The sequence below is a fragment of the Argiope bruennichi genome, chromosome 11 (assembly GCF_947563725.1).
Source record: "Argiope bruennichi chromosome 11, qqArgBrue1.1, whole genome shotgun sequence".
Lineage (NCBI taxonomy): Eukaryota > Metazoa > Arthropoda > Arachnida > Araneae > Araneidae > Argiope > Argiope bruennichi.
Window position 1 is genome coordinate 77,375,334 of NC_079161.1, and position 24,066 is coordinate 77,399,399.

Here is a 24,066-nt window from a genome sequence, read left to right on the forward strand (position 1 = left end):
CAAATGAGTCTTTCAAAGATATGATGTCTTTTAATGAGCAATTTTGTCTTCCAAACTTATTTTGTTGTGTATAAATGTTATTTTATTTTATTTGCAGGATGGTACGTCGAAGGTTAAAAGGATTATTCTTGGATCTGTTGGAGTTGTCTCATTAATATTTGTCATAATAATGCTGGTAGTCTTCGTCCCTAAGCAGAAAGCAAAAGTTCTGGATACAAAAGACAGGATTGCCTGTCCTGGTTTTAGAGGTAAGTCGCATATAATCACCTAAGAATTTTCGACAATATCATTGATATTCGATAACCGAAAATCGATTATATCCTTGTGATGGGCAGATCCTAACCATTTATAAACTAATTACCAGATCTATTACCCTAATAATCTATACCATTCTTTTTTTTAATTCGTTAATGGTACACGCAATTCTCATTAACTTTTCACACAAATATAAAGAAATAAAACACTCGCAGACTTCTTTTATTTCAATTACTTATGTTTTATTTTGTTTGTACCACTTTCGTGTACTGCTCGTTTCAGTATCCTGAGACTACCACTTTTCAACGATCCTCTCTGACTAAGGGGTGGGACCCAGAATAACGAGCACATTCCCGGAATTTTTCATCGTTCATTGACTTGATTTCTGCCCTATTAGATATTTTTTCCCACTTATATGTGAGTGTCAGTGTCGCTTTTAACTGTGTTATTTTACTTTAAATCAAAAATTTATTTATTTTATTTCTGCGTGTAATTTGAGTTTATTTTATTTTTAAATGTAAACATCGCCTTCTTTTATCTTTCCTCTCACCCCTATTTTGACGAATTAAACCCATCCTAACACATGCGCAAAAGCGTGAAAGGTTTTAGAATATGTTGGCAAACAATACTTTTAATAGACGGTCATATATCTCAAAAAGTATTTCCATCATAATTTGAGAATCTGTAGCCCAGTGGAATTCACTTTCTGCATATTATAGGAAGAAGAATACCGCAATTATCATCCACGTGGTACAGACAACATGGAAATTAATTTTAAATGAGGTGATAAAGGACTAATGCTTCTATTTTTATTTTTTTAATGTCATTTTCCGATATTTTTCTAGCGTTTACTTCATTTCAAAATGAATTTCGCTAAATGTTTTGAACGATTTTTCTTTTCATTTTTCCTTAAAATTTGCATCCTGATCGGAAAATGAATAATACGAAACTGCACGTGTGTAATGTATTATTAATAAAATACAAAATAATATGCCATTTATTATTAAAATAATATGCTTGTTTGTTTCTTATGGCACTTGCCACTGACAAGCCCACTGTTACGAAGACAGCGATTTAAGCCTGAGGGGGGACGTCTCTTATTTTTTATAGCAGCGCCAACTAGGGCCAAGAGTACGACTTTGCCACTCGCGCATCACTCATTCGCTTGCACAACCCCTTTTTACAGGAGGGCACATTCACACATCTCACAGATAGAACAACAGAAGAACAACCATGCCCAAACCGGGACTCGAACCCGGGACGCCCAGATCACGGGGAAGACGCGCTACCCCTATGCCAGGACGCCAGCAAAAATAATATGCTTCTCGCAAAAATAATAAGGGTTTGAAAAGTGGTGAAAATTGAGTTTCAGAAAAAGGAACAGCATTTGTGTTTCAAATTTTCCAATTCCGATTGGTGAGCAGAATTGCCCATTGCGAACAGTTGGAACACATGTCTATATTACCTGCAAAATATGAAACACCGGCATTTTATAGAGTGCCTAGGCACTGCATGTAATGCCGGGCGTTTTTTAGACAAAGTATGAAATATGAAAATTATTACAAACTTTCCCTAGGCATTGAATATAATGCCTACGTACTCTTTAGAATAACAAATGCTATTTAGGCAAAGTATGAAAAATGTCCTTTTAGGACTTTTATATAAATTAAGTGTATTCTTCAAAAAAAAATGTTATTCTAAAAAATTAATTGGAGCCCCATTTAAAAAATTTATTCAAAATATAAAAAAAGAAAGAAAAAAGAAAGTTGTACACAAGATTTAAAATTCTCAGCCTGAGGCACACGTTAGAAATCACATCCCTTTCCATATGGTATTCGGAACGAATCGAAGATGTATTTCATACTTTGATGGTTTTTCATTTGACATTCTACAGAATGCTTAGTGAAATTTGTGAATTATGAACCGTTTCATATATTGTTAGGAAGTTTTAAACATTATCTACAATGCCTAGACATTCTATAGAATGCCGGAATACATATTTTGCCGGTAAAGTATATAAGGTTATATTTTTACCATTTGTTCTGTGCTACGGTTAATTTAAATCATTTCATTGTAAGTCTCATACGTCAGCGGTCGGACGGTTTAATTTCTATGACTATTCATTTTATATTTTATAAAAATACTACTAAATTTTAATAAAAAAATTAACTACTAAATTTACTAAATTTTTAGTCATCTCTTCCTTATATTGATGAAAGCAAGATATTGTCGTCATATCATGATGAATTTTAATAAACATATTCCTTTCTAGCACATCTCTATTAAGTAATTACTGTTAATATTCAAGATCATAAGGTTAAATCAATAGCAACAAGGCTTTAATTAATTAAAAATTAGGTCTGGAGATTGTGATTCGTTGAGATCGGGTGCTGCGTCAAAAAAACCACTATCACTGGTGTGACATCGTCGTCCAAATAAATATAATTTTATTTCATGCATAAATATTTTCAGAATAGTGTATTATCAATATATTATCAGAAATCAAATATCAAAATATTATCAGAAGTAATAGTTGGTCTGATAGCCAAATAAACAAAATATGTACTACCTTAGTTTAATAATTCTCACAATGATAAAAACTCCAAAGCTTGATTGTGTTATAATAGAATATCAAATGATCACTAAAATCTTTAAACGATAAATTTCAAATCTTGTAATGTCTTGATCTAGAGTGATCAAATAACGAAGCAGAATTTCCAGACAATTCTTTATTTTACAACCCGATATATACAAAGAACAACTTGTTCCAATCTTGGTTAGATAAATAGTTATTTACACCTGTAGTAGGAGATACAACAGTCAAAGTCGAAGGCTTTCTTGAAACTCAGTGGTTCTCGGACTCCGAACTCGTGGGCGTAGTCCAACAGTCCGCCTGCAATTTGTTTCTTCTCTCCTCCTAAAAAAAATATCCGCACTTTATTTCGGCGACCATCTCCTCTTCTTAATTTACATTGATCATTTTACATTGATCATCAGTTGGTCTGATAGCCAAATAAACAAAATATGTACTACCTTAGTTTAATAATTCTCACAATGATAAAAACTCCAAAGCTTAATTGTGTTATAATAGAATATCAAATGGTCACTAAAATCTTTAAACGATAAATTTCAAACCTTGTAATGTCTTGATCTAAACTGATCAAATAACGAAGCAGAATTTCCAGACAATTCTTTATTTTACAACCCGATATATACAAAGAACAACTTGTTCCAATCTTGGTTAAATAAATAGTTATTTACACCTGTAGTATGAGATACAACAGTCAAAGTCGAAGGCTTTCTTGAAACTCAGTTGGTTCTCGGAATCCGAACTCGTGGGCGTAGTCCAACAGTCCGCCTGCAATTTGTTTCTTCTCTCCTCCTAAAAAAAATATCCGCACTTTATTTCGGCGACCATCTCCTCTTCTTAATTTACATTGATCATTTGAGCACTGTTTCGGCCAATCGTGGTTCAGCAATATGCTTTCTCAGCGGCGCCAGTGGGTCGTGGGAAAGTCCCTTCACAATGAGAAACATTTAGCATCCAGATGTTTGGACACCTCTTTCTCTCTAAAGGTACTATCAATATCTCTTGCCGAGAAATTCCACATGTGGTCTTTCAACGTAGTCGCTAATGAACAGATGCGAGACCGCCCAGGTGAAAAAATCCACCATCTGGCTATTTCGAGGAGTTTAATAAGTAACAGCGACGACACAGCTGGCTGTAAATCAGTACTGGGAAACGGGGAATGTTACAACGTTAACTTATTTTCAAAGATTGTTAAAGGAAACCAACTTGTATTAAGATTAAGAAATGCTCCAAACGATAATTTCGAAATATGAAAAAAAAATATTGTAAAATGTACATCTTTCTATGAACCTATATAATAAAAAGTGATAATGTATTTTGTTAGATAAGTCTGACTGTACGTCACATGGTTGTGAATACGCCAATGTCAAAAGCGGCCCGTCCTGTTACATGAAGAAAAATAGTTTTGGATACAAAGTGGAAGATATTATCAAGCAAGCTGATGGAATGGTAGCCACATTATCCAGTTTGTCAAAAACTACACCTTATGGACCGAGCATTCCATTAGTTACTTTTGAGGTCACATATCTCACCGAGGAAATACTTAGGATAAAGGTAAAAGGCTTTGTTAATTTTTAATGAAGAATTTTAAGATTTATTGTATACTAGCCGCCACATGGCGACCGGCCGGTTCGCCAATCTTAATGCTCGTTAAAATTACAATTATTAAATATTTTATGTAACTCCTATTTTAATAGCTTCTTCATCAAAATATTTTAAAGGTTCAAATTTTGATAGTCATATAATTCATTCATAACATTATAAAGGCCTTCAGCCATTACGTAATATGTCTCACACTATTTTTCTGTTAACTCCCGTAGAATTTATGCCTTAAATTAAAGTGGAAATGGTTAAATTGCACTTAAAAGAACAATTTTTACTGAAACGAAGCATTTTTTTTATATATATGAGTACTGAAAACAGAGTCGCTGAGTATTTAAACCTTATGGGCACTAAAGAATATCTTTCTTAATTTATGTAATATCTCAAGAATTTGTCAACAAATTTATCTCAGAATCATCATGAGCAGATCGATTAATTAACAATGTGAAATTTTAAATGCATCAAACACTAAGAAAATAAACAGAATCGTTTAAAATAATCGGTCGAAAACTGGTTAAAAAATCTACTTAAAAAACTATGTGCTTAAAGCTATAAGCATATACAAAAATATATATAACTAACATAAATACAATTTGATTACAAAAGCATACAATTAACCTAAAAATAATTTCTATCAAGTCCACATCCGTCGAAAATAGTTGTCAACAGTCAGAACACAACGCGCATGATTGAATTTTCAACGCCAGTTATGGTAACGCAAGTGTGTGAATATTTCTACACCAGTTGGGGTAACGCTGTGCAGATTAGAAATTTTTAATTTTCTTTATTCTGTGTTATTTTAATTCAAAAGTACTTCCGAATGAATCTGAAAGATCGATTAATGAACAATGTTTAATTTTAAATGCATCAAACATTAAGAAAATAACAGAATCGTTTGAAATAATCGGTCGAAAGATGTTAAGCCTAACCTTATGAGCGTGGGAATAAAACTGAAGCCTTACTCATTTGGCGGTGGGGAAATGAAGATTTTTTGGCGGGAAAGTTAGTTTTTAATTCATAATTAAAATTCTAATTAAAAGTTCAAAAAAAGGGACCCCAGGTGCACATTCCCGACCTCCAAGGTATACATGTACCTAATTTAGTAGCTGTAGGTCACACGGTCTGGCCTGTAGAGCGCCAACACACACACACACATGGAGCTTTATATAAGTATAGATAATCTCATTTTTTTTCTCTCGAACAATAGAGAAAGTATAGTAATTGTCGAAAAATTCGAACTCTAGCTTTTGGTGAATATCCATACTTTTGACCTCCCTCATCTCGGAAAACACTTTTTTTGGGAAATGTCCGTCCGTTTGTCTGTCTGTGATGAAGATAACTCAAAAAACGATTTAATCTAGACGGATGAAATTTGGCATACAAGCTTAAATCCAAATTTGATGAAATTTGGCATACAAGCTTAAAGCCAAATTTCTAGATTTCTATCAAATGTTGGGCAAAATCCGTTCTGAGAAAGTCTATCTGTCCGGTTGTACGAATATAATTTAACACGATAGCTGCAAAACAAAGAGAGCTAGATCGATAAAATTCAGTACACAGATTTAACATTTATAATATTAACCCCGATCAAATTTTGTGTGAGATCCAAAAAGGGGTTGACCATTTGTCTGTCTGTATTTTCAGAAACATGTAAACGTGACAACTCTAAAACCAATGACTTAAATATCGGAAACATGGTTCTGCGACTTTAAGTATAGTTTTATGTCAAATTTTTGTTTCAATTGGTTTGGAAAAACGTGTCTGGGACCGATATCCGATTTTTTGGATACTTTTGACTATATGCTATGAATTAATCGTCTGGCAGCATCGCTGGATTGTGTATAAATGATAAATCCAAGCTAAATGTTAATATTTTGTAAGTATTGTGCGCTATTGCCATACAAGGCTTTCAAAATTTAGTTTAGTTATATTAACGTCCCATTTTAGAGGAAAACTAGGGCTATTTTAGATTGGACCTCATAATTTTGAGCCACGGTTAGATGATGGGAACGACACTTGAGTGACATCCCTCTTTGCAAATTTCCACAATACACCAGCGGGAGGATGTTTATCCCCAGTGGTTTTTCTGTGCATTGGGCCAGCTTACGCGATGGTTTGTTGGTGGAATCGTGTCTCGAGCATGGAATCCTCCGGTCCCGAAGGCGAGGCCTTGACATCAGACTATCGCGGCCCCCGGTTTTTATTGGAATAACATCTTTATTAGAGAGTGTGCGATGTTTTGGGAGACCATCTCTGCTGATTTTTTTTCAATTCGATGCTTTGAATTACATCGTTTTTAAATATAGTTATTCGGATATTTCATGAAAATTCTTCATTTTATTATTATGAAGTTTTCTGTTACATTTCAGAGGTATAGAATTCTTTTGCACTTGTTCTAAATATTTCTTTGAGCAAAGCTTGATTTTCATTTTTAGTCTATTTACCATTGAAAATGTAGATTTTAAAAACTGATAGGTACTTATTAATTAACGGTGAATATCGCCAAAAAAAGAACCAAAACCAAATTGGCATTGCAACCTTATGAGCATGCTTCTAATTTACAAGAAAAAAACAAGCACCTGTCTACGCTGTTTGTATTAAAAGGTGTCAAAATTATTGATATAAAAGATTTAAAAAAATTACCGCAAACGAATCGCCAATTTTTCATCTTTAATTAATAAGTACTGAGAGATATTATCTGTCCGATATTAAAAATACTTTTAATACATTGACGATTGGTTAAAATTTTAAGCAAGAAATAATTGGGTTAGCCTAAATTAGTTTTATATTTCACATACTTTTTATTTGTTTCAAAATGAATGCCATTTGAATGTCAATGAAACCGAAGACTGAAGATATATGATTACCGTCCAAACAGCTATGAGCGCTTTTATTTGTTGGAAGGGTTACAAATAGAATGCTCTTAAGGAACATTTGAGAGTATTATTCTGCATTTAATAGGTATTTTTCTCCATTTGTATTGTCGATTCCAGTATTTCCATATAAATGAATAAATAAATAAATTAGAAAAAGAAAGAAAACATTGGCTACTGATATTTCCCAAAGAACATATGCATGTGGATGCTTTTAAAAAATAAGAATAATTCAATTTTTTTGAATTATTGAATGGATATTTCACTCCAAATCGAACTTTGCAATTCGATATTTCTATACAAATGAAAAAAAAATTTAAAAGCAAAAAACAGGAAATATTTTTCTACTAAAATAGAAAATATTTTTCTACTTCTTCTCGTGAAAAAGAAAAATTCAGAGTCGCTAAGACGACAATTTATAGCCAAGCATGGAATGCCTGAATTTATCTTATGAAATTGTGGCAAACATAAATCAGTCCTTTTCTACACATGCAATGCCTATTTGCCGTCTTATAACTGGCCGAGTGTAAACCCGGCATTTATTTCTGTTTTTTGAATATATTTGAAGAAATTAAATAGCTTTTGCACATTTTCTTCTTTCAATTAAATGCAAACAATAATGTTTCATTATAGAAAGTACGAATTCCTCGTTTAATTTTTTTATTCATAATGGAGGAAAAAAAATCGTCTGCTTTTCTTAATTAATGTTAAATCTTATCGTATGCGTATTTAAATATTTCAATTATAATTATTACTATAATGAATCTCTGTTTTTTGAATATATTTGAAGAAATTAAATATCTTTTGCACATTTTCTTCTTTCAATTAAATGCAAACAATAATGTTTCATTATAGAAAGTACGAATTTCTCGTTTAATTTTTTATTCATAATGGAGGAAAAAAAATCGTCTGCTTTTCTTAATTAATGTTAAATCTTATCGTATGCGTATTTAAATATTTCAATTATAATTATTACTATAATGAATCTCTGTTTTTTGAATATATTTGAAGAAATTAAATATCTTTTGCACATTTTCTTCTTTCAATTAAATGCAAACAATAATGTTTCATTATAGAAAGTACGAATTCCTCGTTTAATTTTTTATTCATAATGGAGGAAAAAAATCGTCTGCTTTTCTTAATTAATGTTAAATCTTATCGTATGCGTATTTAAATATTTCAATTATAATTATTACTATAATGAATCTCTGTTTTTTGAATATATTTGAAGAAATTAAATAGCTTTTGCACATTTTCTTCTTTCAATTAAATGCAAACAATAATGTTTCATTATAGAAAGTACGAATTTCTCGTTTAATTTTTTATTCATAATGGAGGAAAAAAAATCGTCTGCTTTTCTTAATTAATGTTAAATCTTATCGTATGCGTATTTAAATATTTCAATTATAATTATTACTATAATGAATCTCTGTTTTTTGAATATATTTGAAGAAATTAAATATCTTTTGCACATTTTCTTCTTTCAATTAAATGCAAACAATAATGTTTCATTATAGAAAGTACGAATTTCTCGTTTAATTTTTTATTCATAATGGAGGAAAAAAAATCGTCTGCTTTTCTTAATTAATGTTAAATCTTATCGTATGCGTATTTAAATATTTCAATTATAATTATTACTATAATGAATCTCTGTTTTTTGAATATATTTGAAGAAATTAAATATCTTTTGCACATTTTCTTCTTTCAATTAAATGCAAACAATAATGTTTCATTATAGAAAGTACGAATTTCTCGTTTAATTTTTTATTCATAATGGAGGAAAAAAAATCGTCTGCTTTTCTTAATTAATGTTAAATCTTATCGTATGCGTATTTAAATATTTCAATTATAATTATTACTATAATGAATCTCTGTTTTTTGAATATATTTGAAGAAATTAAATATCTTTTGCACATTTTCTTCTTTCAATTAAATGCAAACAATAATGTTTCATTATAGAAAGTACGAATTTCTCGTTTAATTTTTTATTCATAATGGAGGAAAAAAAATCGTCTGCTTTTCTTAATTAATGTTAAATCTTATCGTATGCGTATTTAAATATTTCAATTATAATTATTACTATAATGAATCTCTGTTTTTTGAATATATTTGAAGAAATTAAATAGCTTTTGCACATTTTCTTCTTTCAATCAAATGCAAACAATAATGTTTCATTATAGAAAGTACGAATTTCTCGTTTAATTTTTTATTCATAATGGAGGGAAAAAAATCGTCTGCTTTTCTTAATTAATGTTAAATCTTATCGTATGCGTATTTAAATATTTCAATTATAATTATTACTATAATGAATCTCTGTTTTTTGAATATATTTGAAGAAATTAAATATCTTTTGCACATTTTCTTCTTTCAATTAAATGCAAACAATAATGTTTCATTATAGAAAGTACGAATTTCTCGTTTAATTTTTTATTCATAATGGAGGAAAAAAATCGTCTGCTTTTCTTAATTAATGTTAAATCTTATCGTATAACGTTATGTTAAATCTTATCGTATATTGTAATAACAAAAAATGTAAGACTTGTCCACTTGCTAATAAAGAACAAATTAATAACGAAATTTCAAATCTGGAATTGTTCTGTAAAAATAAAAATCTTATTTATTTATTAAATTGCAAAGAATGTAATTTGAATTACATAGGACAAACCAGTACTGAACTAAATAAACGAGTAAATGGCCACAGATCTGCCATTAAAAACTTTAGTAAAAATGAGTCTTGATTATGAGCTACTACACTTCCAATGTCATAATTTTGATAACATTAATATTTACATTCTGGAAGATAATATTATTGATTTAAATAAAAGATTAGACTTGGAAAATATTTATATATGTAATTTAAAAACTTTGTTTCCTTATGGACTCAATAGTAAATTAAATGGAGAAGGTTACGGGGATTTGGATAACATTTGTATTTATAACAAACTTAACATCTTTAAAGACTTTCTAGATAATGAAAACAAAAGTAAAAGATTTAAGAGAGGAAAAGGTAGAGGCGGCAATTTTGATATAGTAACTGAGGATTTTCAAAATTTGTGTAATTTGGAACATAATAATGAAAATATTCTTAAAATTAAGAAATATCTATTTGGCTTTAGAAAAAATAAAATTAGATGGTTTATTAATAACAAATTTGAAGATTTAAAGTTTGAAAATTCATTCACTAAATACATAATTCTAGATCTTATCAAATTCAAGCTTAATATAGGAAAAAACGATTTACTATTTAAAACTAAAAGTAATTTAAATAAAGAATACTGTGTAGTGAGATTTTTGGATATTTGCTTCGAAAACCTAAAGTTACCTAAAGTTATGCACAACAATAAAGAATTTTTTCCTTTAAAGGATAATGCAATAGCTTCAATAGCATTTAGTTATACAGCAAATTTAAGAAAAAGAATCTGTAACTATAATTACTATAGCAAAAATTTAAATAAGATAGACAAGACAGACTGTAATTGTAATAAAGATATTTATAAAGATTATATAGATGCTGACAAAGGACATATTATAACAGGGAATTTAAAAATTATAGATTCTAACTCTTTAAGAGATTTGATGGAAAGGGGCACGAAATTTAGATTAAGAGAAAAAGTTAACAATAAAAAAATCTTAATTTCTATCGGACAAGATTTGGATATTTTTATTTCCAAATTATCTAGGAAATACCATTGGCCTCCAGAAGGTTTCAGAGAATGGAAAGTAAGGATTTTAGAAGACATTAAAACAGAATTTAATGCAGACAACGTTAGAACTAAAGAACGAGGAATTTATTTCAACAAAACTTTGAAAAAAGAAATAAAAAATTTAAAAGAGAGGTTTGTTATTACAGTAATAGATAAATCGGCAAATAATTTCGGTTTAATTTGTAAATATTATTATAAAGAACTTCTAACTAAGGAATATAACTCTAATTCAACTTACAAATTAATTAACACCGGGAAAAAAGAATTGGATAAAAGGATGCTAGCTTTCGCTAAAAAAATTAAAATAAAAACTTGCTCTTTAAACTACCCTTACCTCTTCCCAACAATAAAATTTCATAAAAAACCAATAAATTTTAGATTCGTAACTTGTAGCACTGGCAGTTACAATTACTATACGGGAAAACATTTCTTTAAATACTTAAAAATTGTCCTAAACAAAATTAAAGAGGAAGATAATTTTATTATCAATAGTAACAAAGATATTTTGGACTTTCTAAAGGATAACAATTTTAATAAGCTTAATACTTATGATTTTGAAAATTTATACACTAATCTACCTCATGAAAAGTTAATAGATGTCTGTACTAATATATATGAAGAATATTTAAATAGAGATATTATTACAAAAACTAATTGGTTAGAGTTATGTAAATTTAATATTAAAGAAAACTATGTTTTTAACGGAATAAATTTTTATAAACAAGAAAAAGGAATTCCAATGGGAACAACTTTTTCAAGTGCGTTAGCCAATATTTTCCTACATTATTATGAAAAAGAAATAATTAAACTTAACTTAATAATAGGCTGGAGATATATTGATGACTTAATTTTGTTAAATGTGGATAATCCTAATGATATTATTAATTGTTACCCAAAAGAATTAGTTTTAACTCAAACAAACGAAATTCAACTTAAAGCTAATTATTTAGATTTAAATATAGAAATTGACAATGGAAAAACTTTGATAGGTATTTATGATAAAAGGGATGAATTTAACTTTAAAATAATTAAACTTAGTAACTACCATTCTAATTTAAACTCTAAAATTTTCAAAAATTTGATATTTTCACAATTTAACAGAATTAAAAAAATTTGCAATAATAAAAGCTCTTATATCTTAGCAACAAACAATCTCATTAAAAATTTAACTATTAACGAATTTCCCAAAAACTTTTGCAATATAGAAGTTTTGATAAGAGAAGGTCTGTTTAATTTCTGACTTCCTCTGGTTTGTTAGCTTTGAGTTTTAATTCAATAGATGGCGCTTCAAGTTTGATGACGATACATTATGACGAAACGTGGGAGGCGGATATAGCTGTAAACGTGGAAAAATTAAATCTTAGTTTAGTTCAACGAAATACATCTACAATAGCACGTTTTAACCTCAAGTAGTTTTCTTCAGATTTGTACTTTCATTTTGTAAGTAATTTGCCTTGTGTTTATATTACTTTTTTTCACGTATCTTGTGGTTTGATTTGCTGTGGTCTTATTTGGTTTGTTTTTTGCTAGTGTTTTTACTTGTTTTAATCTTGTGATACTAATTTATCTCTAAAACCTCAATTTTCTGGGATTTTCGGGTCACGAGGGGTCAATTTGTTGGACGAAAAGTCAGACCCCTCACAGAAAAAATCCCTGGTTTGAATCCTTGCCTGAGGGTGACCCTTGAAAAAGTCTTCGGGCCGGATTCAGTTAATCTTTCTTTTTGATTCTTTGACTATTAACTTAATATTTATTTCTAATTTGAAGAAATTAAATATCTTTTGCACATTTTCTTCTTTCAATTAAATGCAAACAATAATGTTTCATTATAGAAAGTACGAATTCCTCGTTTAATTTTTTATTCATAATGGAGGAAAAAAATCGTCTGCTTTTCTTAATTAATGTTAAATCTTATCGTATGCGTATTTAAATATTTCAATTATAATTATTACTATAATGAATCTCTGTTTTTTGAATATATTTGAAGAAATTAAATATCTTTTGCACATTTTCTTCTTTCAATTAAATGCAAACAATAATGTTTCATTATAGAAAGTACGAATTTCTCGTTTAATTTTTTATTCATAATGGAGGAAAAAAATCGTCTGCTTTTCTTAATTAATGTTAAATCTTATCGTATGCGTATTTAAATATTTCAGTTATAATTATTAGTTGGAATAAAAGAAAATTTAACGATGAAAAATAAAAAATAAAAACATTCATTCGGTAACGCACAAAAACATTTGTGCATTAATTGCAAGCCATTGCAAAACTTTAGCCTTAATTGCATGGACATAGACAGTAGACTGCATATCTTAGCGATCTTTTTTCGCAATAAAAAGAATGCATGCATGTTTTTTCGCAATTTTTTAAAAGAATGCATGCATGGGCTAAAGCCACAATGGTTATCTTTTATTTACTGCAGTATTTTTTAATACAGTATACTCTCAGTAATGCGATATACATCAATACAAAAGACAATCGAATTAACAAAAGATCTGAAATAACGAGATTCATTTTTAAAATAAAATATAAAGAGAACTGAAAAGCTCGCAGCTTGTGGAAACTTTTAAACGGATCGTTATATAATGTTATCAATAAATATTTCACCGTTTTTATTTTTATTTAATTAGTCTTATTCAAACTTTTAATCTTCATTTCACATGTATTTAAACAATTTCAAACTATAGAAATGGAAAAAAAAAAAAAAAAAAAAAAAAAAAAAAAAAAAAATCCCAAAACTGGCACCATAAATTCTTGTTCTTAGAAAAAGTCAAATTAAGGCGTGAAAATTATAATCCCTGAACTCTAAGATATTGTAATTATCGAAAAACTTTAAATACAAAAGTTATTCATCTTAATGAGGCACTAATTTAGCTAATTTGATCTATTTTTCTGTCTTCAATATTAACGGAGTTATAGCGAAATGAAAATTTCCGTCCCCCTAACCCACCATCTCCACCCGATTTGAGCTAGATGACCTATTAACGAACTCATCTGAGGTTTTTACATTTCTTGAAGCATATTCCAAGTATATATAAACTTTTGAACGAAAAGTGGTTTTGAGTTCTAGGGATCTTGATCGGATAAGATCTGCAGAAATTTGCTCAAAGTCGTTCAAGTGAATCATTGCAATGGGTAGTCTTCCTATAAGGAATCAACCTAATATGGAAATAAAACTCTATTAGGTCAACATTGTATTGAAACAAGGAAGAATTTTTTTATAATCTTATCGTTCTATCTTCTAAACGTAGAAGAGTTTTTCTAGTGATTCTTCATAACCGAAATTAAAATTTTCAAATTTAATAAATTTTTGACCTTTTCTATCTTTATTTATTTTCAATTTAAAGACATATTCTGTTCTTATACTGTTACTCATCACTTAAACAGATTGTAGTGTTCTGGGTTCTGGAAGCTTTCCCTTCCGAGAATATTATGAATGGGAAATAACTGTAATGAGGATAATATTAGTTATCCAGATATGCAAATAGTAATTAAAAGAAATATTTTAAAGTAACGATGAATGCCAGATAATTGATAAATTGGGGGAAATGATTTATTTCGACAAATAATTTTTTTTGGGGGGAGGGGGGCGTAAGACCCATATTTGGTTTTAAGGCATTTGGTTAAACGACAGACAAAAAGATAACAGAACGTGAAATTAAATAAAGAACGATACATGAGCTGATTTTTGAGAACAATAACTGCAATGAATGATGAAAAATGTCCGAGGGTGTATGGGTGAGGATTTCTTTTTACTTTTTTCCAGAAAATTAAAGACAACAGAACAAGGATTTACAGAAGAACCTGTTGTCGAGAATAGTAAGGAAAATTCACCTCGAGACGACACCAGCAATGTATTGTTACGAAATTTCCCGAGGTTCGTTTGGATAGTGGGAGTTATATGGTGTGGAGAACGCTGAAACAGCAGGCGGCAGTAGAAAATAAAACAACGACGTTCATTTACACGAAGACACACAGGACAGCACAAAGACGACAACTATTTACAGCATAGAAGACGATTATCTTCAGCCGAGACGTGCAGCATACAACAGCATACACAGCAGCATACAACAAGACTCTACTGCAGACAGTAGCGCACAGCTTAGTTCAGCACTAGCTTGACTCCGCCACTGCTCCGCTTATCTCTGGAAGGCCAGTTCTTTACCGTCGATTCCGACTACTCTCCACCGTCGATTCCGACCACTCTTCATCGTCGATCCCGACTACTCTTCTCTGTCGCTTCCGACTACTCTTCGACTACTCTCTGGTTCACGACTACTCTGGCAGCTGCGGCTGCCTCCTTTTATAGGTCTCAGGAAGCGGGGCTAGAAGCCTCTCAACCAATTAGGAACGTTCGAGACGTACCTCGGTTCCTACTAGACGGATCGGGAAAATTCTCGATGTTTCGGGTATAATCTATTTTGGCGCCAAAGTCGACAAGTCGCCAAATGGTCGCCAAGCTCTGGGACCTCCTATGGAACCAACTATGCTGGGAAGCATCATCACAGATTCGTAACGGTATTTATCACAATACCAGTGAAGTTTGGATAGTACTTCTGAGTGACTCATGATATTTATTTAATTCTTAGAGTAGTGTGGTAGAGCTCAAATAACCAGAAGAGTGGTCTCCTCAAAACTCTCTCGCATACTCTCTAATATATATGTCATTCAATAGTCACTGGCGTACTATAGTTACAAAAGCCTATTAGCCTTTCTAAATAATCCATTGTGTCATTCTTGGCGAGTTATTTGGTGATCAATCCCTGCGTTAATAGTATCCGAAAATCGAACTGACATGGTTTTCTTTACCTATTGAAAGAAAAATTTGACATAAAACTGCATTTGCAATTTCAAATTTTCATATAAAATTTGATATATTTAAGTCATTTTATTTGTGAATTATTGCATTTACTTATTTCTGAAAACCCAAGCCGACAGACAGTCAACCTGTTGCTGAATTTGGCACAAAATTTGACAAGTGTAGATAGACATAAAATCTGCATAGCGAATCTTATCTAGCTAGCTCTCTTCATTTTATAACTAGCCACCTTTGGCAACCAGCCGGTTCGCCAATCTTAATGTTCGTTAAAATTTTAATAATTAAATATTTTATGCAATTCCTACTTTAATAGCTTCTTCATAAAAATATTTTAAAACTTCAAATTTTGATTATCATATAATTCATTCATAATATTATAAAGGCCTTCAGTCATAACGTAATATGTATCTCTCTCATTTTCTGTTAGCTCCCGTAGAATTTATACTTTAAATTAAAGTGGAAAGGATGAATCTGCAATTAATATAATAATATTTTTTACTGAAACAAAGCCATTTTTATAATATGATTACTGATAATAGAGTCACTGAGCGTTTAAACTTTATGGGCACTAAAGAATATATTTCTTAATTTATGTAATATCACAAGAATTTCTCAACACATTTTTCTCAGATTCATCATGAGCAGATCGATTATTTAACAATGTATAATTTTTAATGCATCAAACACTAAGAAAATAAAACGAATCGTTTAAAATAATCAGTTGAAAACAGGTTAAAAAAACTATTTAAAAAAAGATGTAATTAAAACTATAAGCATATACAAAAAAATATATAACTAAAATATAAACTAATATATAACTAACTAAATATATAACTAATATATAACTAATACAATATACTAACTAAATATATAACTAATATATAACTAATACAATATACTAACTAAATATATAACTAATACAATTTAATTACAAAAGCATACAACGAACCTAAAAATAATTTAAATCAAGTCCGCATCCGTTGATAATAATTGCTAACAATCAGAACTCAATGCGCATGCGTGAATTTTCAACACCAGTTACGGTAACGCAAATGCGTGAATTTTTCTACGCCATTGGTGTAACGCTATGCAGATTAGAAATTTTTAATTTCCTTTATTCTGTTTCATTTTAATTCAAAAGTGCTTCAGAATGAATCTGAAAGATCGATTAATTAAAAAGGTTTAGTTTTAAATGCAACAAACATTAAGAAAATAAACAGAATCGTTTGAAATAATCGGCCGAAGAATGTTAAGCCTAGCCTCATTAGAGTGGGGGGAAAACTGAAGCCTTACTCATTTGGTGATGGGGAAAATGAAAAGATTTTTTGGCGGGAAAGTTAGTTTTTAATCAATAATTAAAATTCTAATTAAAAATTCAAAAAAGGGACCCCAGGTGCACATTTCCGACCTCCAAGGTATACATGTACCAAATTTGATAGCTGTAAGTCAAACAGTCTGGTCTGTAGAGCACCAACACACACACACACACATTGCGCTTTATATAAGTGTAGATTATCGTGTTAATTAATATTGGAATAGCCGTACAGACAGACTTCCTCTTAATATATTTTACCGAAAATTTGATAGAAATCTGCAAATTTGGTGTAAAGATCAAATACCTAATTTCAACTGTCTAGTTTAACTCGTTTTGGAGATATCTTTGCCACAACGTAAGACAGACAGACAGATGATATTTTCTAAAAACGTGTTTTTCGAACTGAAGGAGATCTAGAACGTGGAGATTCGTCAAAATCTCGAGTTTGACTTTTCCGAGGTTTACTATACTTTCTCTATACTATATATACGAGAAAGTAAAAATGGAGTGGTTGTTGCCAGTTGGGTTTTCTTCAGGAAATTATCCGCATAATTTTTTGTGAAACATTAAAAGTGTCAATTCTATCAGTACATACGATAAGATCAGAATCGCAAGAAAATGGATGTATCATTCTTATTCAGAACATTTTTTACTTTTTATTAAATGAGTTTGTGATTTATAAACGCTAATTATTTTAACTGGTGATTCTTTTTTTTTTTTTGTAGTTATATGATGCTAAAAATAAACGATATGAAGTTCCGGTTCAGGACACTTTTCCTCTGTTACAAGAAAAGAAAAAAGTTGATGTAAAGAAAATGGCATACAACATAAGCGTCTCTGAAAAGTCGGATGTTTTTTCTTTTCAAGTCAGACGCACCGAGGATAACACGGCGATGTAAGTAGCATTCCAAATTATTAAAAACTGGTAGCTTACTCAAGAGATTGAATGCAGGATTTCAGCTTGATTTCGAGTTCAACAAAAAGAATATTTCCCGATTTTATTTTAAATGGAATAGAAAGTTATTATTATTATTTGGAAAATTTATTAAACTCCATTATAAAATTCTTACTGTCGACTTTTTTGCTTATTTCTATGTCCAACTGCATTTCTACTTTATAAAGATGAAAATGTGTGTATTGCCAGACCGTTTGTCTTAGAGCTATTACATAGTACTTAGAAATTAAGTAGAGGGGAATCCAGGCATTGTTTTAGACAGTCGGCCTGGCATTGTTTTAGACAATAGCAGTATCGACAAATCCTGGCGATACTGCTACGTTCAGTGGTGGCGGGGTGGTCGGCTGTATGTAAGAAGAGGAAGGCATTGTTTTAGAAACCCAGACCATAGCTCAGTTTTTCGGTCTGAACTATTAACTTGCTATTAACAGAGCTTTGGACCTCGCCTTGGTGACTGACAATTCTCAAATTTGGATTCTCACAGACAGCAAGAGCTCAATACAATACTTAAAGGACTGGCCACACATTCTTGACAAGTTGGGCCAAGACATTATCTCCAAATTAACTACATTCGCAAGGACTAGGTCAGTGAGCATACAATGGATGCCTTCTCATGTGGGCATCCACGGAAATGAAATTGCAGATGCTCTGGCCAAAGAAAGAAGCCTAAGTCCCAATCCCTCCCCCCTCTTCTAAACTGCAGGCCGCAGAGATCCACGCTTTGTTTAAACTAAGAATTAAAACGAAGTGGGGGATTCCCCCCAGAGCATGACTGGTATGCCGGTAGGTGTTCAGGCTTGTCTTTGGCGTGCACAAGTACAAGGAGTGACTCTATCTAGGTAGCCTAGATAAGAGTCAAACTCTCTCATCTAAGCTAAGGTCTGGCCATATAAAAAGTCTTTTCTTCATCATAGGCCAAAAGATGTATACCCCTTGCCACTGCTCGGCCGGCGCTTCTCCCCCTCATATCATTGACTGTATTGGCGCCTCTGTGAGGCAGCTGGTGAATGAGGGGGAGTCAGTTTACAATCTTATCATGCGATTCGATCTCTTGGATTTGGTTTGAATTAGTGTTGAATCCAAGGGTGATAAGCAACAACAACAACTTATAGCTTAGAATTGCTACTACACATATACACATTGGAGAATGGGAATGTGCATTTCGAAGGAATATTTTTTTTAATTTTAATTAATTAAAAATTCAGCGAAGTCGTGAAGTTTTCCTGCGATAGTTTCCAAAAATGTTATTGCCCCAAAACAATTTTGCACCAATTAAAAATTTTAAAAAGTGCCTTTTTAATGACGTTAATTTAATAGTCGAGTGAATTTTTCTTTACATTTTTTTAAAAATTTTAAATATTTTTTTTCTAGTTTTTAATAAGAGATCCGGTTATTGATCTGAAATTCAATTACAATGTTTCATCAAATACTTAATCGCATAGTTTTCTTCCATTGTTAAAAGCTAAAGAAGAAGGATTCTGTTTAATATCTATTTGTGCTGTTTAAAAAGCAAATAAGGAAGTGAAGTTAAAACATTGTGAAATTTAGAAGATAGATGAATCGGATGTTTACATTTTTAATAGAGCTATGATGTTATTAGACTGTTTGCATTAGAAAAGTTGAGATACACAAGAAGTACAACTTAAGTAAGACAAAATAACAAGGAATCGATGTCAAAATTTGGCGGAATCATGTACATAAATATTCAATATTTAAATAAGTTATTGAAATAAGATGCAACTAGTATTCCCGGAGAATCAGCTGGTCGTCTGAGGCGACTAGCATCAGATGATAGAAAATCGATGTGACTATTCAACGGCATTAATACCTTTAAAATGTCTTTAAAGTTATTATGATGAGCTATATATGATAAAAATAATAATTAGACCTTTAACTTAATATAGATAAACTTCCGTAATGAAATTGCTAATTTTTAATAAATTGTAATTAAAAAAATTTTCAAATAACATTTCCCTGCTTATTTTCTTATTATCCTTACTTTTGCTTTTGAAGAGTTGCACAAATTCTATTAAGCAATAATAAAAAAAGACCCTAAAATAAACGCATGCGCAGGAAATTTATTTTCATACATATTGACAAGAAACGGTATTTTTTTTAAAAATTCAAGATTGGTTATCTTATATTTATTTGTTTATTTTTCAAATTATGGTATAGAGAGCGTTTAAAATTCCGTTTTTAATCACTCGAACTGCAATTCTTTTTACAGAGTGGGCAAAAAAATCCGTAAAAACTGTAAAAATTTATTAAACCCAGAAAATTAAGCAGAATAAAAAACGGTTTGCAGGTTTAGCATCGATAAGTCATGGAATTTTTGTTAAGGTAAAAAAAAATCATTCAAAAAATAGCCGGGAGGGTCTCTTTCACACACCTTATAGATAGAGCACTTAGGGGAGGAACAACCATGCCCGAACCGAGACTCGAACCCAGGACACCCATATCGCGAGGAAGGTGCGCTACCCCTAGGCGAGGAAGCCAGCATATCGTGGATTTACAAGACTAGATGATGACAGGGGCTAAGTATTATTTTTCAACCGCATCGTCATATTTTTTTTAAAAAAAGTAATATAAGCGTGCTAACATTTATTTCCATACTGTTCCCTAAAACGGACAGGAATATCAATGGCCTCTTGCTTTTCATTTGCTACGGCACTGAAGGTATGTGCCCCATTCCGATTGTTCGTAGGTCAATTTACTTCTAATTACTTACATTGCGCTCTTGATGTCTGCAATGGGAGCCATGGTGGCTTGGTGTTAAGGTCTCGACATCGGGACCGGAAGGTTTCAGGTTCGAGACCTGATTCTGCTAAAGAACTGCCGTGTAAGCGTGCCTGGTGTACGTTAAATCCACCGAAAAAAAGTTTCTACTTTTGATGTAGTGCGAAAGCTTGGAGAGGGGATTGCCAGCTCAAGCATCGTCCTCGTCATCAAACTGAAATTCACAATTGGGAGGTCCGTTCCAAAATAGCCCTAGTGTTGTTTCAAAACGGGGCGTTAATATAACTAAACCCATGTATTCAATGGCAAATATGCCATAAATTCTGAATCTTATCATGAATTAATGTTCTCGTTGATAAATATGAAACTTTTTCAAGTTCTATTTTATTCTAATCGCTAATCTTGGCAGTTCTGAAATCATCCTGCTTGACTGATTTTGAGAAATTGGGCAGTCGTTTTGTTCCCCATTTCGCTTATTCCCTGAAAAATACAGACATTGTTTATTTATCAAAAATGGTATTTTTCTAATGTTGCTTGATAGAACTGATGTCGTAAAAGTATATAAATATCATTTGACATTGGAAAAATTAGAACCTTGACTCACTTTCACCGTCATATTCCATATATGCCTCCATAATAAAAATTATCGACAGGTTTCTTCATTTCTAGATGGGATTCACGAATTGGTGGCTTGGTTTTGAGTGACAAGTTCCTTCAAATCTCAAGTTATCTGCCATCTAAGAATGTCTATGGTCTCGGTGAGCATGTACATCCTAGTATCAGACATGATTTGGAATACAAAACATGGCCAATGTTCGCCAGGGATCGAACTCCAGAAGCGGTGGGTAATATTTTAGTATATAATTGAGAAAAATTTCTATTCTATTATATAAAGCTTTTATTGACAGTAAATGGAGAACCCGCCTCAGCTCCGAGGCTATCTCCGGGCCTTGTAAAACAGGAGTTTGATGACATCGCATTCCTGAATTGGAACAAGAAATGGTCAGTAGTTAGTTCAGCTGGGCTGGTAGTTCATAAAACTTTTATAATACTAAGAAGACTGAAATAGTTAAGATAAAGTAAAGTAATGGTATTCCGATATCAGTGTAATTCTTGTACCGATAATATATGTATTATGATATGAGTTCCATACAACGCAGGCATATTATTCAGAGTTCCCAGTTGTTGGTTCATCATATTCAGTGGTTTGAAAAAGGAAATCTCAAAGCTGAGGCCCGCTAATCAAAGACCCTGCCGTGGTCAAGTTTTGCATTTCAGACGTTCAGTGACAATTAGAGAAATCTGTAACCTTCTCAGAATACCCAGGCAAATTCCTTGTGGTCATCTTTGTCGTCAGCGGCCATTGGGATATTTGAAATGAACCTGCAAAACAACTGCAAAAACAATCAGCATACTTTCAAATTACATGGTTTAATGTAGGGAATTAATTTTGACACTTATTGGATAATATTTTTATCGTTTCCTGTAGAATACAACTATTATAAGCCAAATTTTATAGATGCTTGAATCAAATTTGTGTAGTATATTGTTATAACAATATATTGTACAATTGGAAAGTTGTTTAGTATAATGCAAACTGGCAGTTTAAGAACTGTTCTTTTGACGAATATCGATTTCAAATTACATATTCTAAACAGTAACTTTCTTTTTCAGGGATTTATCAACCTTTACGGAGTGCATCCATTCTATACATGCCTGGAAAACAGCTCAAAAAGCCACGGAGTCCTTTTGCTCAACAGCAATGCTATGGGTAAAACGCAATTCTTATTAAATAACAATAAGTATTCAATGAATGAAAACATCAAAACAGCGAGAATTTTCAAAGATCTATACTTTGAAACAACTGACACTTTCACGAAAGGTTTTTGTATTAAAACAGTAAGCATTTTCTCAGGATATTCTTTTATGAGGACAAAGAAGAATTTCTCGGGAGATTTTTATATTGAAACAAAAATCATATTTACTGATGATTTTTATATTGGAGTGCCAAACGCTTTAATTGGAGAATTTTAAATCTGACAAATCCACTACATTTTCAGATTAATGAAATCTTTGCAAATCAAAGGCAAAATTTACGGACACACATCATTTTGTCTTGTTGGAATCAGTAGTGTAACGATAGGGGGTGGGGTCAAACAAAGAATTTACAATTATTCCAAGAAGCTATCTTAATATCCATATAGTAAACTTTTGCGAACTTATTTTAGTTTTAAAACTCATTTGTGCTCAAACGCCATAGATATGGCAAAATATAATATCTTTCTCCTGACATCATTTAGTCTTGCCAGGCCAGTAGTTGTGCCTCCGATCAACACACGAATATTTAAGTAGGCTTGGTGTAAGAACAGCCTTTCCAGACAAATAGATGAGAACGGAAATTGAAAACAAACTTCATACATCAGAGAATTAGTTGTACACTATAAAAATATGGCATTTGTATATATTAATTTATGATGTTTTACAATGCCGACCTTGGCGACAAAAGTTGGCGACTTGGCAAGAAAGTTGGTGACCTTGGCGACGAAAGGAATCTTCTAGAAGACTCCAGATGGTCCCAACATTATATCACCGAGACCAGTTTTTCCTTGAAACTTGGAGAAAGTTCTGGAACTTTCCCAAGTTCCACTTCCTGTAAGTGACATCACTTCCTGTGGGAAGACTATAAAAAAAGCAAGCACTCAAGACTTAGAGTATTAGACAGCAAGCAAGCTGCTGAACTAGCGATTATATGCGCTGAGTTATTACGATTGATTGACGGTATTTGTAGAAAGATTTTGTAACAATATTTTCCTGATTGGCACAAGATATTATACGATGTCTCACGATGTTATTTGATATTCTGAATGCTGCACAATGTCATGAAAATAAAGTAAATATATTGTTGGATATCATATGCTTTAGAGTTATCAGTTTTTGAAAAATCTTTTTCTGGTGGATATATTATTAAAATAAGTGACGATATAAAAAGTCCTAAAATGAAGGAAGAATATAGTCATATTTTCATTATAAAATCAAAATAAAAGCTATTCTTAACATTATTAAATAAAAACATGGACAAAAATCATATATTACGTTATTTTTAAGCATCCAGAATGAATTAATGAAATTTCAAAAATAATCGATGATTAGTCAAAGAGCAATTGTTACAAAATTCGTCGTTTGTAAAAGGATAATGGTCATAAGCTTTTTGCAT

The 24,066-nt window shown here is 31.3% G+C and overlaps 1 protein-coding gene across 1 annotated transcript in view; it reads left to right on the forward strand.

Moving 5' to 3' along the window:
- The window catches only part of LOC129957645 (maltase-glucoamylase-like), an 84,361-nt gene that overhangs the window by 7,031 nt on the left and 53,264 nt on the right, over positions 1 to 24,066 (forward strand). The window contains exons 2-6 of the mRNA XM_056070081.1: positions 98 to 248; positions 4,170 to 4,399; positions 17,887 to 18,056; positions 21,522 to 21,693; positions 22,527 to 22,623. Coding sequence (XP_055926056.1) covers positions 98 to 248; positions 4,170 to 4,399; positions 17,887 to 18,056; positions 21,522 to 21,693; positions 22,527 to 22,623 — 820 coding nt within the window. The remainder of the gene's footprint in view (positions 1 to 97; positions 249 to 4,169; positions 4,400 to 17,886; positions 18,057 to 21,521; positions 21,694 to 22,526; positions 22,624 to 24,066) is intronic.